The sequence below is a fragment of the Anabrus simplex genome, chromosome 3 (assembly GCF_040414725.1).
Source record: "Anabrus simplex isolate iqAnaSimp1 chromosome 3, ASM4041472v1, whole genome shotgun sequence".
Taxonomy (NCBI): domain Eukaryota; kingdom Metazoa; phylum Arthropoda; class Insecta; order Orthoptera; family Tettigoniidae; genus Anabrus; species Anabrus simplex.
Window position 1 is genome coordinate 182351922 of NC_090267.1, and position 14788 is coordinate 182366709.

Genomic DNA, 14788 nt, shown 5'->3' on the forward strand with positions numbered 1-14788 from the left:
AGTACCGCTAAACACTCTAATTCATAGACAGAATATTTCCTTTCCAGCGGGGAGAGAGCTCTAGATGCGTAAGCGATAGGACGTCTACCCATTTCCGACTCTTGCAATAAGACGCCTGCAATAGCCTTCCCTGAGGCATCAGTCTGGATAATGAATCTTTTATTAAAATCAGGAATAGCAAGTATAGGGGCATTACTGAGAGCTCTCTTCAAGGTTTCAAAGGCTCTTTGTTGAGGGTCTTCCCACACAAATTTGACATTCTTTCTACGTAAGGAATTCAAAGGGGCAGCAATTTCAGCATAATTCGGAACGAATTTTCTAAAGAAATTAGTCATGCCAATGAATCTGGCAATCCCTTTTACATCTTTAGGTGGTTTAAAATCGTGAATAGCTTGAGTACGGGCATGATCAATTGAAATACCCTGTGACGATACTATATGTCCCAAGAAGGAGATTTGAGATTTGGCAAAATTGGTCTTGGAAAGCTTGACAGTTAAACCTGCTTTCTTCAATCTTTCAACTACCTCCTGTACATGCTTGAGATGATCTTCGAAATTTGCAGAATATACAACAAGATCGTCAAGATAATGAATAACGTACTTAAATTTCACATCCCCAAACACAGAATCCAGTAATCGAGTTAACACAGCCGCTCCCGTCGACAGCCCAAAAGGTATAACCGTGTATTCATACAGATTCCAGTCAGTGGCAAAAGCAGTGAGAGGAATAGATTCCTCATCAAGAGGTATTTGGTTGTATGCCTGATTCAAATCAAAGGTCGAAAAATAATTAGCACCATGGAACCAAGAGAAGCAAGTATGCAAATCCGGTAGGGGCACAGACTGCATGACGATCTTACGGTTTAACTCTCTATAATCCGTCACTGGCCTGAACCCTCCAGATGACTTGGGCACCAGAAACATCGGAGACGAGTACGGAGAGATAGAAGGTCGAATAACACCATCCTGAAGCATCTTATCGATGATTTTCTTTAATTCAACCATCTTAGGTGGTGATAACCTATAGGGCGGAGATCTAACAGGAATCTTGTCCGTAATATCAATGTGGTATTTAAGCACATTAGTCAATCCCAATTTATCAGTGAAAACTTCAGGATACCTAGCACAAAGATCACGAATTTTACGAGCTTGATCGAGAGGCAGGTGATCAAGATCTAATTTATTACCTTCGCCTTCCTCAACATCCTCATCCAATGCACAAGCAGAATACCTTTGTAACACTACATCTTCATAAAATTTGAAAATTCTATTAGGACAAAATTTGAAACTAAAGTTCCTATCTTGTAAATTCAAAATCATTCCAACCTTGCCCATAAAATCCGTCCCTAAAATTACTTGATAAGATAAATCAGAAGCCACGAGACAATCTGTCTTCCAAGTAAACTCGGCAATTCTAATTTTGACAGATATACAACCTAGAATTCTTAATCTGCCTCCATTAGCAGTCACACAATTAAGTTTAGAAGTCCTAATTTCAGGTAATTTGCAACAAACCTTCATCCTCGAATACCAAGTCTCACTCATAAGTGACACAGCACTACCGGAATCTATCAATCCCAATGCAGGTTCGTTATTCACTTCAATACAAATGGTCGAGGTTTTAGAAACAACATTACTAGAAATACCTAACATTCCCGGAAAAGAACACTCATTATTCACATGACCTTCAACCAACCAGCTCTCATCATCTGCATTGGGCATACCACACGGTCATTGAAAATTCCTATTGTTTACCTTAGGGCACTGCCTTTTCATATGTGACTTAGATCCGCAAACATAACAACTACCATTTTGTCTACGACACAATGTATCTTTACTTCTCTCGGAAGGGCAATTATTCCTCAGGTGATCTCTAGATCCACAAGCGTAACATTTTTTGAAGGAAGAAGAAGGCACAGGATGAGCGGAGACATTGTTAGACCGAAAAGAAACACAGGGAGGGGGATACCTAGTGTGCCGGGACTCATCTCCATGTTTTACATCCTCGGCAAATGTACAAGCTTGCTCGAGTTCTGCAAAACTACTCGGGCACTTAGTCAAGGATAAAAAGGACCGATATTGAGGAGTAATGCCTTTGATTATACGACCTACCATCTCTTCTTCCGGTACCATGATTTTAAAAACCTCGCAATAAAATTTCAAATCCAAGACATAGGCTAATAGATTTTCATGCAAGAACTGCGTTCTATAACAATGTTTTGGAACCAGACTTTGTAACGCAAGGGACGGAATAAATCTTGCCAAGATTAACTCGTGAAATTCATTTACACTTAAATTACTGCTAATAGCCTTAGAAATTTCTCTTTTAAGTACACCTTGACAGTTGGGAAATAATACTCTAAAAATTCCCAGAGCATCCATGCAATACACATTAGCTGACTCAGATAATTCTACTAGAAACCGCAGGAATCTGATGGTTTCGTCAATGGAATCTACAGAAAAGGTCATTACATTTTTGAAAAGATCCTTAATAGAATTGGGAGCCGAACATGACCTAATCAACAAATTCTCAACCGCAGGACTAAGTCCGCAGCAATGAGATGAGGATGGATTATTGACGGTCTGAGGAGTAATTAACTCATTAGTGGCACCAAGGTTGTTACCTTCATTAGTTTCAATCTCATCACTTAATGATAACTGACCAACCTTCTTCATGTTAATCATAAAATCGAGTTCAACCGAAACATTAATTACTGAAGTTAACAACGAAGTGCATTGAGACATCAATTCACCTTCAGGTCCAAGAGAAATCAAATCTTGCACCCTGTTAATAAAGTGATTGGTACGAGCTTTTAATCTTTTCAATTGGTAATCTGATGGATTACACTCTTTTAACTGTTTTATAAACACTAATAATTCGTTAATAGAACTGGACATTGCATGCACTGACTTACCCAAGTCGATGCTCATGTTACCTGGATCTACAGGGGAATCAAGGGAGGCTAGAAGCAAGGTAACATCGCCTTCCATAGAACCAGTGGACACTAAACCCCGAATATCGAGCTCATACAACAGCTCACCCTTCCTCAGCATTCTTGGCAACAACACAGCACGTGCACTCATATTGATATGAAACAGAAAACACCAAGGTTAGCACTCAATATAATCCTGTCTTTCCCTTCACAAGTTTAATTAACTAGTCTCAATTGACTTATTATTTCAGTCAAGGTGATATCAATGGCCTGACGAAATAGCCAACAGTCACAAGAAACAAGAAAGAAAAATATGCTTTCACAAGATATCAGAACGTAGCAGTACAAAAAACCACGCAATCTGATACCAAACACACTCTCACAACGTAAGTAAAGGTGAAGAGTGTTAGCACGACCAGGGATAAATAAATAAATTAAAGGAAATACTTACAATTATCCCAATTAAAAGGCCGTCGCAGATTGAGGAAGCTCTGGACACAAGAGGCCTAGCGAATCAACTAAAAATTAGCTTAACTAATTGACTGAAATAATAATTCCTTGATTCATTTAAAAAAAATCTTTAATAATACCAAAACATTTATAATTTACCGACCTCAAAATTAATTTTTTTTGAATTGTTTTAAAAGATACGATAAATACTGAATTCTATTTAGATCAATTAAAAGAATAACCCAGTAGAAGGTAAAATCCTTATATTAATAATTGCTGAATGAAAACAGAAGACCTCTTTAGAATAATAAATGAACGAGGTTCAATTGAAAATTAAATAATTAAATCCACCATTATAGAATGGATAATGAAAACCTATCTAATAGACTATCTCGGTTTTCGGAGGTTGCGTGAAAACAGTAAGGATCAACCAAACACACTATATCACCAAACGAAGAAATAATACAGGAACATGCAAAAAATCACAGAAGTAGGATAAAATAATTCAATATTCCCCAGAGACGATAACTAAAATCGAAGGAGTAAGTCAAATACAGCAGAAAAGATCCAATGCACGCAACTATTTTCAATACAGATGAACGTCAATACTACAATAATCCGCAGATTCTCAAATGTCAGTTTCAACACAGCAACGCCCCCCATAGCGTTTGCATTCTATTACACAGGACAACCGCCATGATTAAAATGAGAACACGATGTACCGAGTAAGTCAATAGATCAGCTTTCATTTAAAGCACAAGTTTACTTTTAACAGCCCGAAATGGTTTGAAAAATATTTTAAATAATAAATATTTAATTATGTTTGAAAACAGGAAGGAAATAAAACCAGGCTTTTAAGGTTATACAATAAATTCGTACATCATCTTGTCGGAGCTCCTTGAACATAATCATTCCTTTCGTGCACGAAAGCTAATATAACTGAATGCTGAAGCCCAAAAATTAACATATAATTATCTTCTTAAATTAAATTGAAACCTCAAATATTTTCACATTACAAGTTAACGACAATGACCTGTTTTCGACTCTAAAAATTTTTTTTTTTTTTTTACCCACAAATAATCCGAACATCACCTTTAGAAATTCTCACATATCGTAGACTTAAGTGCTCAGCATCTTAGCACAACAAAATAACAGGATAGTTCCTCAGTTAAAACAGTCATGACATCCAATGAAGCTACTTACGAGGTCGGTGTTTTCAAAAATTAAATCGTTTCAAAAAAACAAACCACATCTTTGGCGCTTATGCCAGATGGAGAATCCATCAACCGGGATCAAATATCCGCACCATCTTCCCTTCTTGTAGGATAATTTGTATCTTTAAGACACAACCAGCAAAGATTAGCTCAACGCGTCTTCCAGTTTAAAAGGCAAGAAGTAGAACAACTGCACACGCTGATTGTTAGAGCACGGTTCATGGCCAAGCAAGCTTATCTTCTTGGCGCCCAGATAGCAGCACACTTACTCACTTCGAATGGTAAGTACTAAATCCACCACTAGATGGCTCACCATCAGCAATTTAAAGAAAAGCTCATACAGTTACGATATTCAACACTCGGAGATGCGGACAAATGATGTGAAGGCATGAATGTAATAGAGACAACATAGTACCATGACGAGTAGTTATTCAAACTCCATTACAATTTCCCACACAAAGGTCTCATCTTATCCAATCTTCTAAGGGAAAACTCCTCTGCTCGCAGCTATTGGTTTTCCCTTAGTTTGCCTGGTTTGGTATCGGCCGCTAGATCCTCGGCCAGACAGTCGCAGGTAGTACCGTCTACTGTTGCAAATGGCAGCAGAATGTATTCTGACCTGTCTCTGTACAGTCTCAGTATAGTTAATTAAACTGAATTCCATTTATTCTGCTCTCAATTTGATCACTTCTCCTCCCTCAGTGTACTGTACAATGGGAAAGAGGGCCGATGACCTTCAATGTTAGGCCCCTTAAAACAACAAGCATCATCATCACAAGCAATGGGAAAGGCCTAAATTAATAACTGCTTACCAGGTACAACTGTTCTTCTGTCTGAGCAACATTGGTGGAACGCTGAGTTAAGAATTATGAAAAATATAATAAATTTTTATGCAAAATGTTCGACAAGCATAAGTACATGGAGTTGCCTCAAAATAAAGAAACAACAAAGGCAGAAGAACATTTGAACAATAACTCATGAGGTATGTTATGATGTTCACTGTTGAAAATTTCATTAAAGTAAGTTGCAGACATACCTTTGGGGTGGCAAGCCAATCATTCTTGGCATAGTACAACTCAACTGGTGCAGTTATGAGTGACAAATTGTATTCTGGGGGTGAAGACTGGTTGTAGAATTTCCAGTTATCCCGGGTGCCATAGTCATACTGCCGGAACTTGCCTGATAACAGAAAACACATCATGCAAAGATTTTATCTTCTGGTTGTAGAAAATGGTAAGTCAGTGAATGACTGATCAGTACAGGCCATTTAGCTCTTTGCTTGACTGTCACCTGCAGTATTGGTAACGCTTACACTGAAGACCTCTTTCATTTAAACTAAATATTCTATTGCAGAATTTATAATAATGTTATGGTATTGGTTTTATGTCCCACTAACTGAGGTGCTCAAATACACCAGCTTCATGTTGGAAGATTTACTGGTATGTAAAAGAACTGTAGGACAAATTTCTGGCACCTCAGCAACTCCAAGAACTGTAAAAGTAGTTAGCAGGATATAAACCTGCCAACATGAAATCAGGCCATTCCTCTACTGTCTGAGCTAATCAGTCCTTAGCAAGTTTATTAAGAAGTAAGAAGATAGTTTATACAATTAACACATTCAACACTACCATATTTCAACATGAACCCTGGCAGTGAACTGGATCTTTTCCCTGAATTTTAATACACTACTACACAACAGCAAAAGATATTATATACCTGATTTTTGTATCATATGAAGGTGTCAGCTATCCAAAACAAAGATGTTAATCAGGAAGTACATATCCAAAGTATTTCAATTATACTAGTTTTCAGTGGCAGCGCGTGACTTTTACAGTAACGGAAGCACATATCATAAGATAAGAAGAAATATACAGTAAAATGAATACAATAACTCATATTGACTTGTGCTAGTTGGATGCTAATTCCATCCACCTCTCCTTTTTGACGAATTCTTCTACGACAAGGCTGTAGAATTCTTCTTCATTCTTTGATGACTTCAATTTCAGTAACGTCTTCTCAATCGACAGTAGAGACAAGTTCGAGAGTCTCTGTTGTCCCTGTGTTTTTCTGCAGTAGGTGTGGATTCTCCGAAGTGCCGAAAATGAGCATTCCGCACTAGCACTGGACACTGGGAGAGTTGAAATCAACACACGTAACTTGAACAGTTCAGAAATGGCAGAAGATGACAATCCACTACTTTTTAAATAAAACTAATGTTTTAGAACTCCCATCATAAGATACTCATGGGAGGAATAAGCTACGCTGAGCTGGTTTCTGAGACGGGCGAAGTCAAAATGCTGAACGTAACTTTGTATCAAAGAACAGAATGCCGCTTCAGGAAAACCTTCCTTCGTGTTCTTTTGATCAACTAACTGTAAAAATATTAATTTCTCGAGTGCTTGGAACCGAACTTCTAGTTGGCTATGTATATTGTCATATATTTCACAATTTATGCAACGGTAGTGTGAATTTATGTCGCAGGTTTCATTTTGACGTAGCTTCTTCTTTGGCAGCTCGTAGCTCTCTTGACATTTGTTCCATACTCTTTCAAATTCATTTCTTTCTCCTTGAATGATACTTTTGGTTTCCTCTCTGTTGGCAATACAGAAATTTACATTCAGTGCTTTCATTTGAAGAATTTCAAAGGAAGAATCAGTTAAGCGAAATATCTCACTGAAAACTAATAAAATGAAATTGAACTGGAATTCCAAGAGAACACTGTTAAAACCTTGAGCTTCGTGATACGTTTGACTATCCCATTGCTCTGGATTATCAAGGATATTCTTGAACAACTGAACTAATTCTTGTTTTTGTTCATGAACTGTTTCGTCTTCCATTGTAATTCCATTGTGTTGGACACACTTGAGGAAATCATCTCTTGACTGGTTTATCTAATGCAGCAGTTCTCTTCGTCGAATTAGAAAAGAAAGAGGCCAAGCTACTCAGAGTCATGAAGAATATTTTACATTCCTTTATATTAGAAGTTGTCTGTGTAAGGACAAGTTTCAGTCTGTGAGCAAAACAATGTATGAATATAGCGTCGGGCTATTTGTCTTTCACTCTATTCTGTAAACCACTGAGGCCTCCTGACATCACTGCCAACTCCATCGTAACATTGAGGGACTAGTTTAGAACCACGGTTGAACTCGTCCATTATGTGGAACACGTGATCTGCAAGAGCAGGAGCACTGCGATCGGCGGTTACATCAGAAGATCCAAGAAATCGCTCCTGTACTTCTCCATCAGCTGACGTGTACCTAACAACAGTTGAAAGTTGGGAATGGGCAGAAATATCAATAGTTTCATCAATAATAATCACCACGAATGGTGATTGTGACATTTCTCTATTTCGGTCAATAACACACTGGCTACTCCGTCAATTAAATCATTTTGTATTTGATGTGAAAGACCTGTGAACACCGTTGCTTTCTGCAAATGATTTGCCAGTGTGTCGTCGTACTTGCTCAGCAGCATTATGAGTTCTATGTAATTTCCATGATTTAAGGAACTTTTATCTTCTGCATGTGCTCTGAAAGGAAGTTCTTGTCTTGCAAGATACATTACAACGTCAGTCAGTCGTTGGATCACCTTTCTATTCTGTTTTACCAACTCGTTATTTTATTATCTCCAGTTTACGCTGCTGATCGAGTTGCAAATCTATTCTGGTCATTCCGAAAGTTGTTAACAGAATTTCAGCTTGGATATGTGTTTGTGATTGCTGATGATGCTGGGATGCTTTAAGCAAGTTATTCATGTCATCGAAGCCTACAGTAGAGTTTTGATGCGTTTTAACAACCACATGTCCGACTCGTTGGCTGAATGGACAGCGTACTGGCCTTCGGTACAGAGGGTCCCGGGTTCGATTCCCGGCCGGGTCGGGGATTTTAACCTTCATTGGTTAATTCCAATGGCCCGGGGACTGGGTGTTTGTGCTGTCCCCAACATCCCTGCAACTCACACACCACACATAACACTATCCTCCACCACAATAACACGCAGTTACCCACACATGGCAGATGCCGCCCACCCTTGTCGGAGGGCCTGCCTTACAAGGGCTGCACTCGGCTAGAAATAGCCACACGAAAAAAAAAAAAAAACAACAACCACATAACCAGCCTATTTTTCCATACTGCTCTGTATTCAGGGCTGGATTAAGGAGGGCTAAAGGGGCTGCAGACCCAGGCCCCACATGCCAAGGGACCCCGGCCCTTGGCCGAACCTAATATTGTATTAAAAGGGCTGCTGCTCCACCTCCGTGCATGTATATGAATATTTACGCTCGCAAAATATCGAACACGCACTCTTCCTTCCTTCTTATCACCTGTCCGCGTTAGTATTTCATTACTGCTAGAATCAATTACCGTTCAGAGACACAAATTCTCGTTACTTATGCACTGTACTTATTGTAAAGGTTATTATTGACGAAAATTTAAATCTGGCACCATGCGAGTACAGGCAGAGGGGGAAGGGGGGAAGAGGTCTAAGAAGTGAGCGGCAGGGGACAGGGGAAGCATGGTGGAATGTGCATGCTTTACTATATCTTTACATCAGGAAGAGAACTTCCAGTTCACCTCTGATTATTGACCCATTCATAAGTTCTTGTAAAATGGATAGAAAATATGCTAGTGGTGCCAAAAAAAATGCAAATTAAAAGAACAACATTTGAAATAAATAGAAAAGTTGCCAAAAATATCAACATTTTTTGACAGGAAGTCTACAAGTGCATCGACAATTGAAGAGACTGTTACTGGTGAATTGGAATTTTCTACAGGTAAACGAATAGTGTAATATCTAAGTCTGCTGTTTTAAGAGAGATTAGGTCTTTACGGAATTGGAAAGGATGAGCATTAGGAAGATGGTTTTAGGAACAATGAAAGGGAATTCTAATGTGTATTTTAAACTTCAGTCACATTATATGGAGTACTCGGAGTCGTAAATAATAAATTGCCGATCTCGTTGGTGTAGTGGTAGCAATAATGACTGCCATCCCCGAAGACCCGGGTACCTTCCCCGGTGCTGCCTGGGGAGGGGGATTGGTTATGAAGAAGGGGACCCACATTTTTAAATAGCCCAGGGTCCCCAAACACCTTAATCCGGCACTGTCTGTATTAAAGTGTCGAACACAACATTTAGTTTTAGTTTTTAAACCCGGTAAATCAGGCATTGGTCTGCCACCGGAAATTATATTGCTCTTCTCTTGAAAAGCCTTCTAACTCATTCCCTGGATTAAGAGAGATTCTAATACGCATCCACACTCCCCTCCGCTCTCCTCACTCGCGCCAACAGTTGTCATGCTTTAGAGACTCAAAGCAGGGAATGAGCACAGTCAATGCATTCCCTTCCAAGCCGGCAGAATCGCAGTAGTTCCTTTATATGTTTGCACGTAAATTTGGTGCAATTTTCACAGATAACACAAAGTAAATTAAGTGGTACAACTCACTGTACGATATTTCACTTTAGTTGAAAACACAAGCACAATTAAACCTTTTTCTCACAAGTTTTATTACATACAAATACTCTCGAACGGAATGAGTCGTGAGATGCATTCCCTTTGGCGGAGCTTCCCGAACCCAAGCGAATAATTACGAAGGGACCAGAGTGAAGCCATGATCGAGTCTGGCAAGCCACTTGCTTGACGAACGGCTTTGATAACACATCCTTGCGTAGCTCTTGGAGACAGACATATGTTTGCAACTCTCAACTGCCCATGCATCACTGTCACATTAAAATAAAGCTAATTATACGTTATATAAAACAACAAAAAATTTAAGATAAATACTGGCTGCACTAACATGCTTAAATATATATTTTTTCTTTGTGTAATAACTTTTAAGGGAATGACTCATTCCCTTCATTCCATGGAATAACCGCCCCTGCTAGTTTTTGAAAATCATAAAAAATGTACCAGAAAAACTTTTACATTCAAGTTTTACCAATAAGCCTGTTCAAACTATATAAATGAATCATTTAATGTGGCTAGTTAAGCCAAAAATAAACACAAATACATTTGAAATACAAAATGTACCTGTTTAGAAATAGTTTGTTTTGGTATAGTAGCCTGAAAACATTGGGCTATGCAAAGTCCAACCTTGCACCACCACCTACAGTACTTTCTTTTCGCCGTACACGTGAATCATTAGGCTGCATCTCTTTGTCTTAACGAAAAAATAAGCCCAAATTTTGGGAGAAGTAAAGTAATTCTATCGTTTGTATTCAGAATAAAATAATGAAGCTAAAAAAACTTGTACTTGCAAGTGACGTAACAAATATCTTGCCCAAACTATCACTTGATATGTTATCTGACTCATAAGCAGAGTATTCATCACCATCATCTATTTCTGAACCCGCTTCTCCCGATGAAATATCCAAGATTTCACTATCACTGAACCAGTATGAGGACATGCCTGTATACAGCTGACAGCGTGGTATATTTGGTGCGCTCAGCACCCAGCACATTGAGTGCTTCAGTGGAGGTCGTGGCAAGGAGAAACTACCCTTTTCATCCTTTAGGTTTGAACTTCCCGATAACTGCTGCATTTTAGTGGACACTAGATAAACTACTACCTCCAAGGGACGGGAACCATATGGGATAGGTGCAGCTGCCTATAAACATGCGCAAAATCCACAACCAGGAAAGCAGTGCGTCCGTATCCTGTACAGGCATAGTGTTAAAAGTGTTGAAGAACACCTTGTGGCTGCCTAGCATAAGGGGAAAAGCCATACTTGGTTAACCTGGAAGGACATGAGTTTGATTCCCCATCAAAAAGTAAAAAACATCAGAAGTACGACCTTCACTTCTGGAGAAACATATGAGCCTGGTGTTCACTCAGTTTACATCAGAAATGAGTACCAGATTAATTCTTGGAGATAGACTGACCATTCTATTCAACTAACTGACAAGCCTTTACTCTCTACTCCCCACAGGACTTTAATGACCTGTACTGAGATGACTTTACTTTTATTGCAAAGAACAAATTAACAAGGAAATTTATCACAACTGCTTCAAAGAAAATACAGAAATATCTTTAGTTGCTTTATGTTACATTAAGCATCTGATGTGGTAAATTACTTTTCATTTGGAGTGTTTGTTTTCAAGATCTTATTGATGTGAATCGCATACAAACATTATACAGAATCAAAGGTGGGAAAACTACAAAGTAACCAGGCTGAATCACAGTTACCTGAGAAAAAATGTTACTAATTACAAATGACATTTTCAACAAGCAATCAATAAAATAACATTAACAAATTGCTTCACAGAATACCAATCTTTATGAAATAACTTTTTTCACCTACTAGAATGATACCAAATTTAGCAAGGAAAAATATATTACTTCATTTTGTGTTTTTTAGCTAGCATACAGACACTGAGTTGCCATCATTAGGAAGCCAGACTAAACATGACACCTTGGAACTTTCAAAATGATTGTTCCAAGCAAAGTTTGCATTTTGTACTCATGTTCTCATAATTTTGAGGGTCAACTAATTCAAAATATTTAATAAAATAGAGAAATGGAAATTCCTAACACTTTCAAACTTGTATGTTTATTCCAGTTCCATCACAAACCATCTGTAAATTCAAAAAATTGTGGTACATGATTATCTAAATAACAACTAGTAACAGGCTACGAGTAAATGAATGAGGCCATAACATAATTTTAACTTTATACCCTTGACGTGATGTCTTATGAACACTTGCCTACATTGCCAAATTCTCAATGCTATGTATATTGATTACTAGAATGTAGTCCGCCTCCATAACATCACAGTTTTATTAGCTGCCCTCCTCAGAGGCCTGGGTTCGATTCCCGGTACTGCCAGAAATTTAAGAATGACAGGAGGGCTGGTATGTGGTTGAAATGGCACATGAAGCTCACCTCCATTGGGGGTGTGCCTAAAAAGAGCTGCACCACCTCGGGATGAGGACATGAGTTTATGTTTACTAGAATAATACCAATATAAATGGTCCGTTATTGGACATTATAAATTTTCCAGCTAACTCATTCGTGGTTGCCAGCATTTCGCCCCAGTCTGCTAAGTTGGGCTTATCAGTTGGTAAATAGCACACCCACCAAGATGCATGCCTAATGCATAACGCGGAGGCTTTTTTATTTTCCCCTAAGTTTTCATTCCCCTCCCCGAAGGGAAGGGGTGGGCCACCTAAAGGGTTGGCGAGCAGATGCGAGCAGGTCGAGAAATGTGATGGAGAAGGAAAGAAGGTGACCTTTAGATGAGAGTTCCAGGGTGTAGATGAAAGGTTAGAAGGTTGAGGGTGGCTGTAAGATTACAAAGGGAAATGGTGAGGAGTCGAAAGATATCTAGCATCGGAAAGAGTTGGGGGAAGAAATTAGTTGGAAGAAGGGGTGGACAAATGGGTTGATGAGGTTGAAAAGAAGGAGGGGCTCACCGGGGTCGACAATGGGTATGTGTGGAGGGATGGCGAATTGGTTGGGGTCGGGAATGAGAAGGCTCCACTTTGTAGCGATGCTGGTAGATGTTGGCGCCAGTGGTAAGAAGGTGTTGTACATCATCTGCAATTGGAAGATGTAGTCGCAGCATATACGTAGGGCCGTCGGCGTTCCGAATCCTGAATGCACGACGGGTGGGGTCGCCTGCGGCTTGAACTTCCCGGAGGATGTCCCGTTCAGAGATGGTAGGGTCTATGCCGTGAATGACGCAGCTAGCGTGGAAATTTGGTGGTGGCTGCGTTGGCAATAAGGATGTTGCGGCTGCTGCTGTGGCGTCGTCTTGCGAAGATGTTGGTAGCAATGACGGCGTTGCTGCGGGTGAGTCCAAGGTGTTGTCAGGGAGTTGTTTAGGACAAGGTTGTACGGGGGTTGAAGAAATAGGGAGGGTTGAGGTCATTATGGGCGAAGGATGGCATGTCATAACAGAAGTGACAGAAACACAGGAAGGAGAATGAGCTGATGTCGTAGTGGTTGTGGAGGTGGTAGTGGTAATTGTGGGGTGAGTGAATTAAGATGATGATGACTGCTGTTGCGATGTCCTGGGTTGAGGCGCGGTTGCAACTGGCAGGGTAGTTGGGTCTGCGGTGAGCTGATCTATTATAGATTGAGGAGTTGGATCCACTAAGTAGTAGCGTTGGTGAATATTTACTCTGCTGCCGAGGAGACACTTCATGTCGGCTAACGTGGGTAGATACAGAAGAATCTGTGATGATGGTGATGAATTGGAGCCATCTAACAGCCGGTAGGCATCGTGAACTGGGACGCCGGCAGAGCGGAGGCTGCTGTAGATGTCATCTTCAGATATGGTGGGATCAACATCAGAAATGATGCAGGTAAACATGGCGTCGGGGATGCTGACTTCCAACTCAGTGTCAACCGATATGCTAAATTGGGGTCGGCGAGGTAGCGAAGTAAAGATGGAAGCCACCCGGCCTAGCAAAAATATTTGGAGATTCTGCGACGAAGAGTTGCTGTCCGCTTGAGAGAGGTCGATGTGTGTCAACCAGAGCTGTGTTGTGCCGTGGAGGCCACTGCGTAGGCTACTTGGAGCCACCGACAGTGCCAGTGCACTATTAGAGACTTTGTCGCATTACCAAAAATTGATACCTGCCTGGCCATTACATGATATAGATGTTGATTGCCATAGGGAACCTGAAATATTTGTCCTGAATGAGTAAATTTATAATACCAATATAAATGATCCATTATTGGACATTATAAATTTTCCAGCTAACTCATTCCTGATTGCCAGCATTTCGCCCCAGTGTGCAAAGTTGGGTTCATCAGTTGGTAAATTGCACACCCACCAAGATGTGTGTAGATGCATATTTCCCATGGCACACAATTGAATAACATGAGCATGAAACTGAAGGAGGTAGATGAATTGATTTCTGTAGATGACATATGACATAAATTTCATGGCTATCTGTATTGATGGTTCCATAATTAATATAGTAACTAAAGAGGATATTCCACCAATCAATACACAAAGATTTACAGTTGTAAAATTAAAATCTTACATTTTACACATTAAAATAACTAGTACTATTTTTGATCCTCATATGGGTCATCCTCAGATAGAAACATGTATACAACCCAAAAACTATAAAATAACACTAACAGATGAAGTTTCATCAAACCACAAATGATGATTATTTCACAGTTAAAGTCCTTAAACATTTACCCCCACCTTCTTAGCCTTAAGATTTTGAAGTTAGACATCA

At 39.5% G+C, this 14788-nt stretch overlaps 1 protein-coding gene across 1 annotated transcript in view; it reads right to left on the minus strand.

The window, feature by feature from the left end:
• Positions 1-14788, minus strand: part of LOC136866124 (lipase 1) — a 67876-nt gene that overhangs the window by 23088 nt on the left and 30000 nt on the right. Inside the window, exon 3 of the mRNA XM_068226615.1 lies at positions 5633-5775. Coding sequence (XP_068082716.1) covers positions 5633-5775 — 143 coding nt within the window. The remainder of the gene's footprint in view (positions 1-5632; positions 5776-14788) is intronic.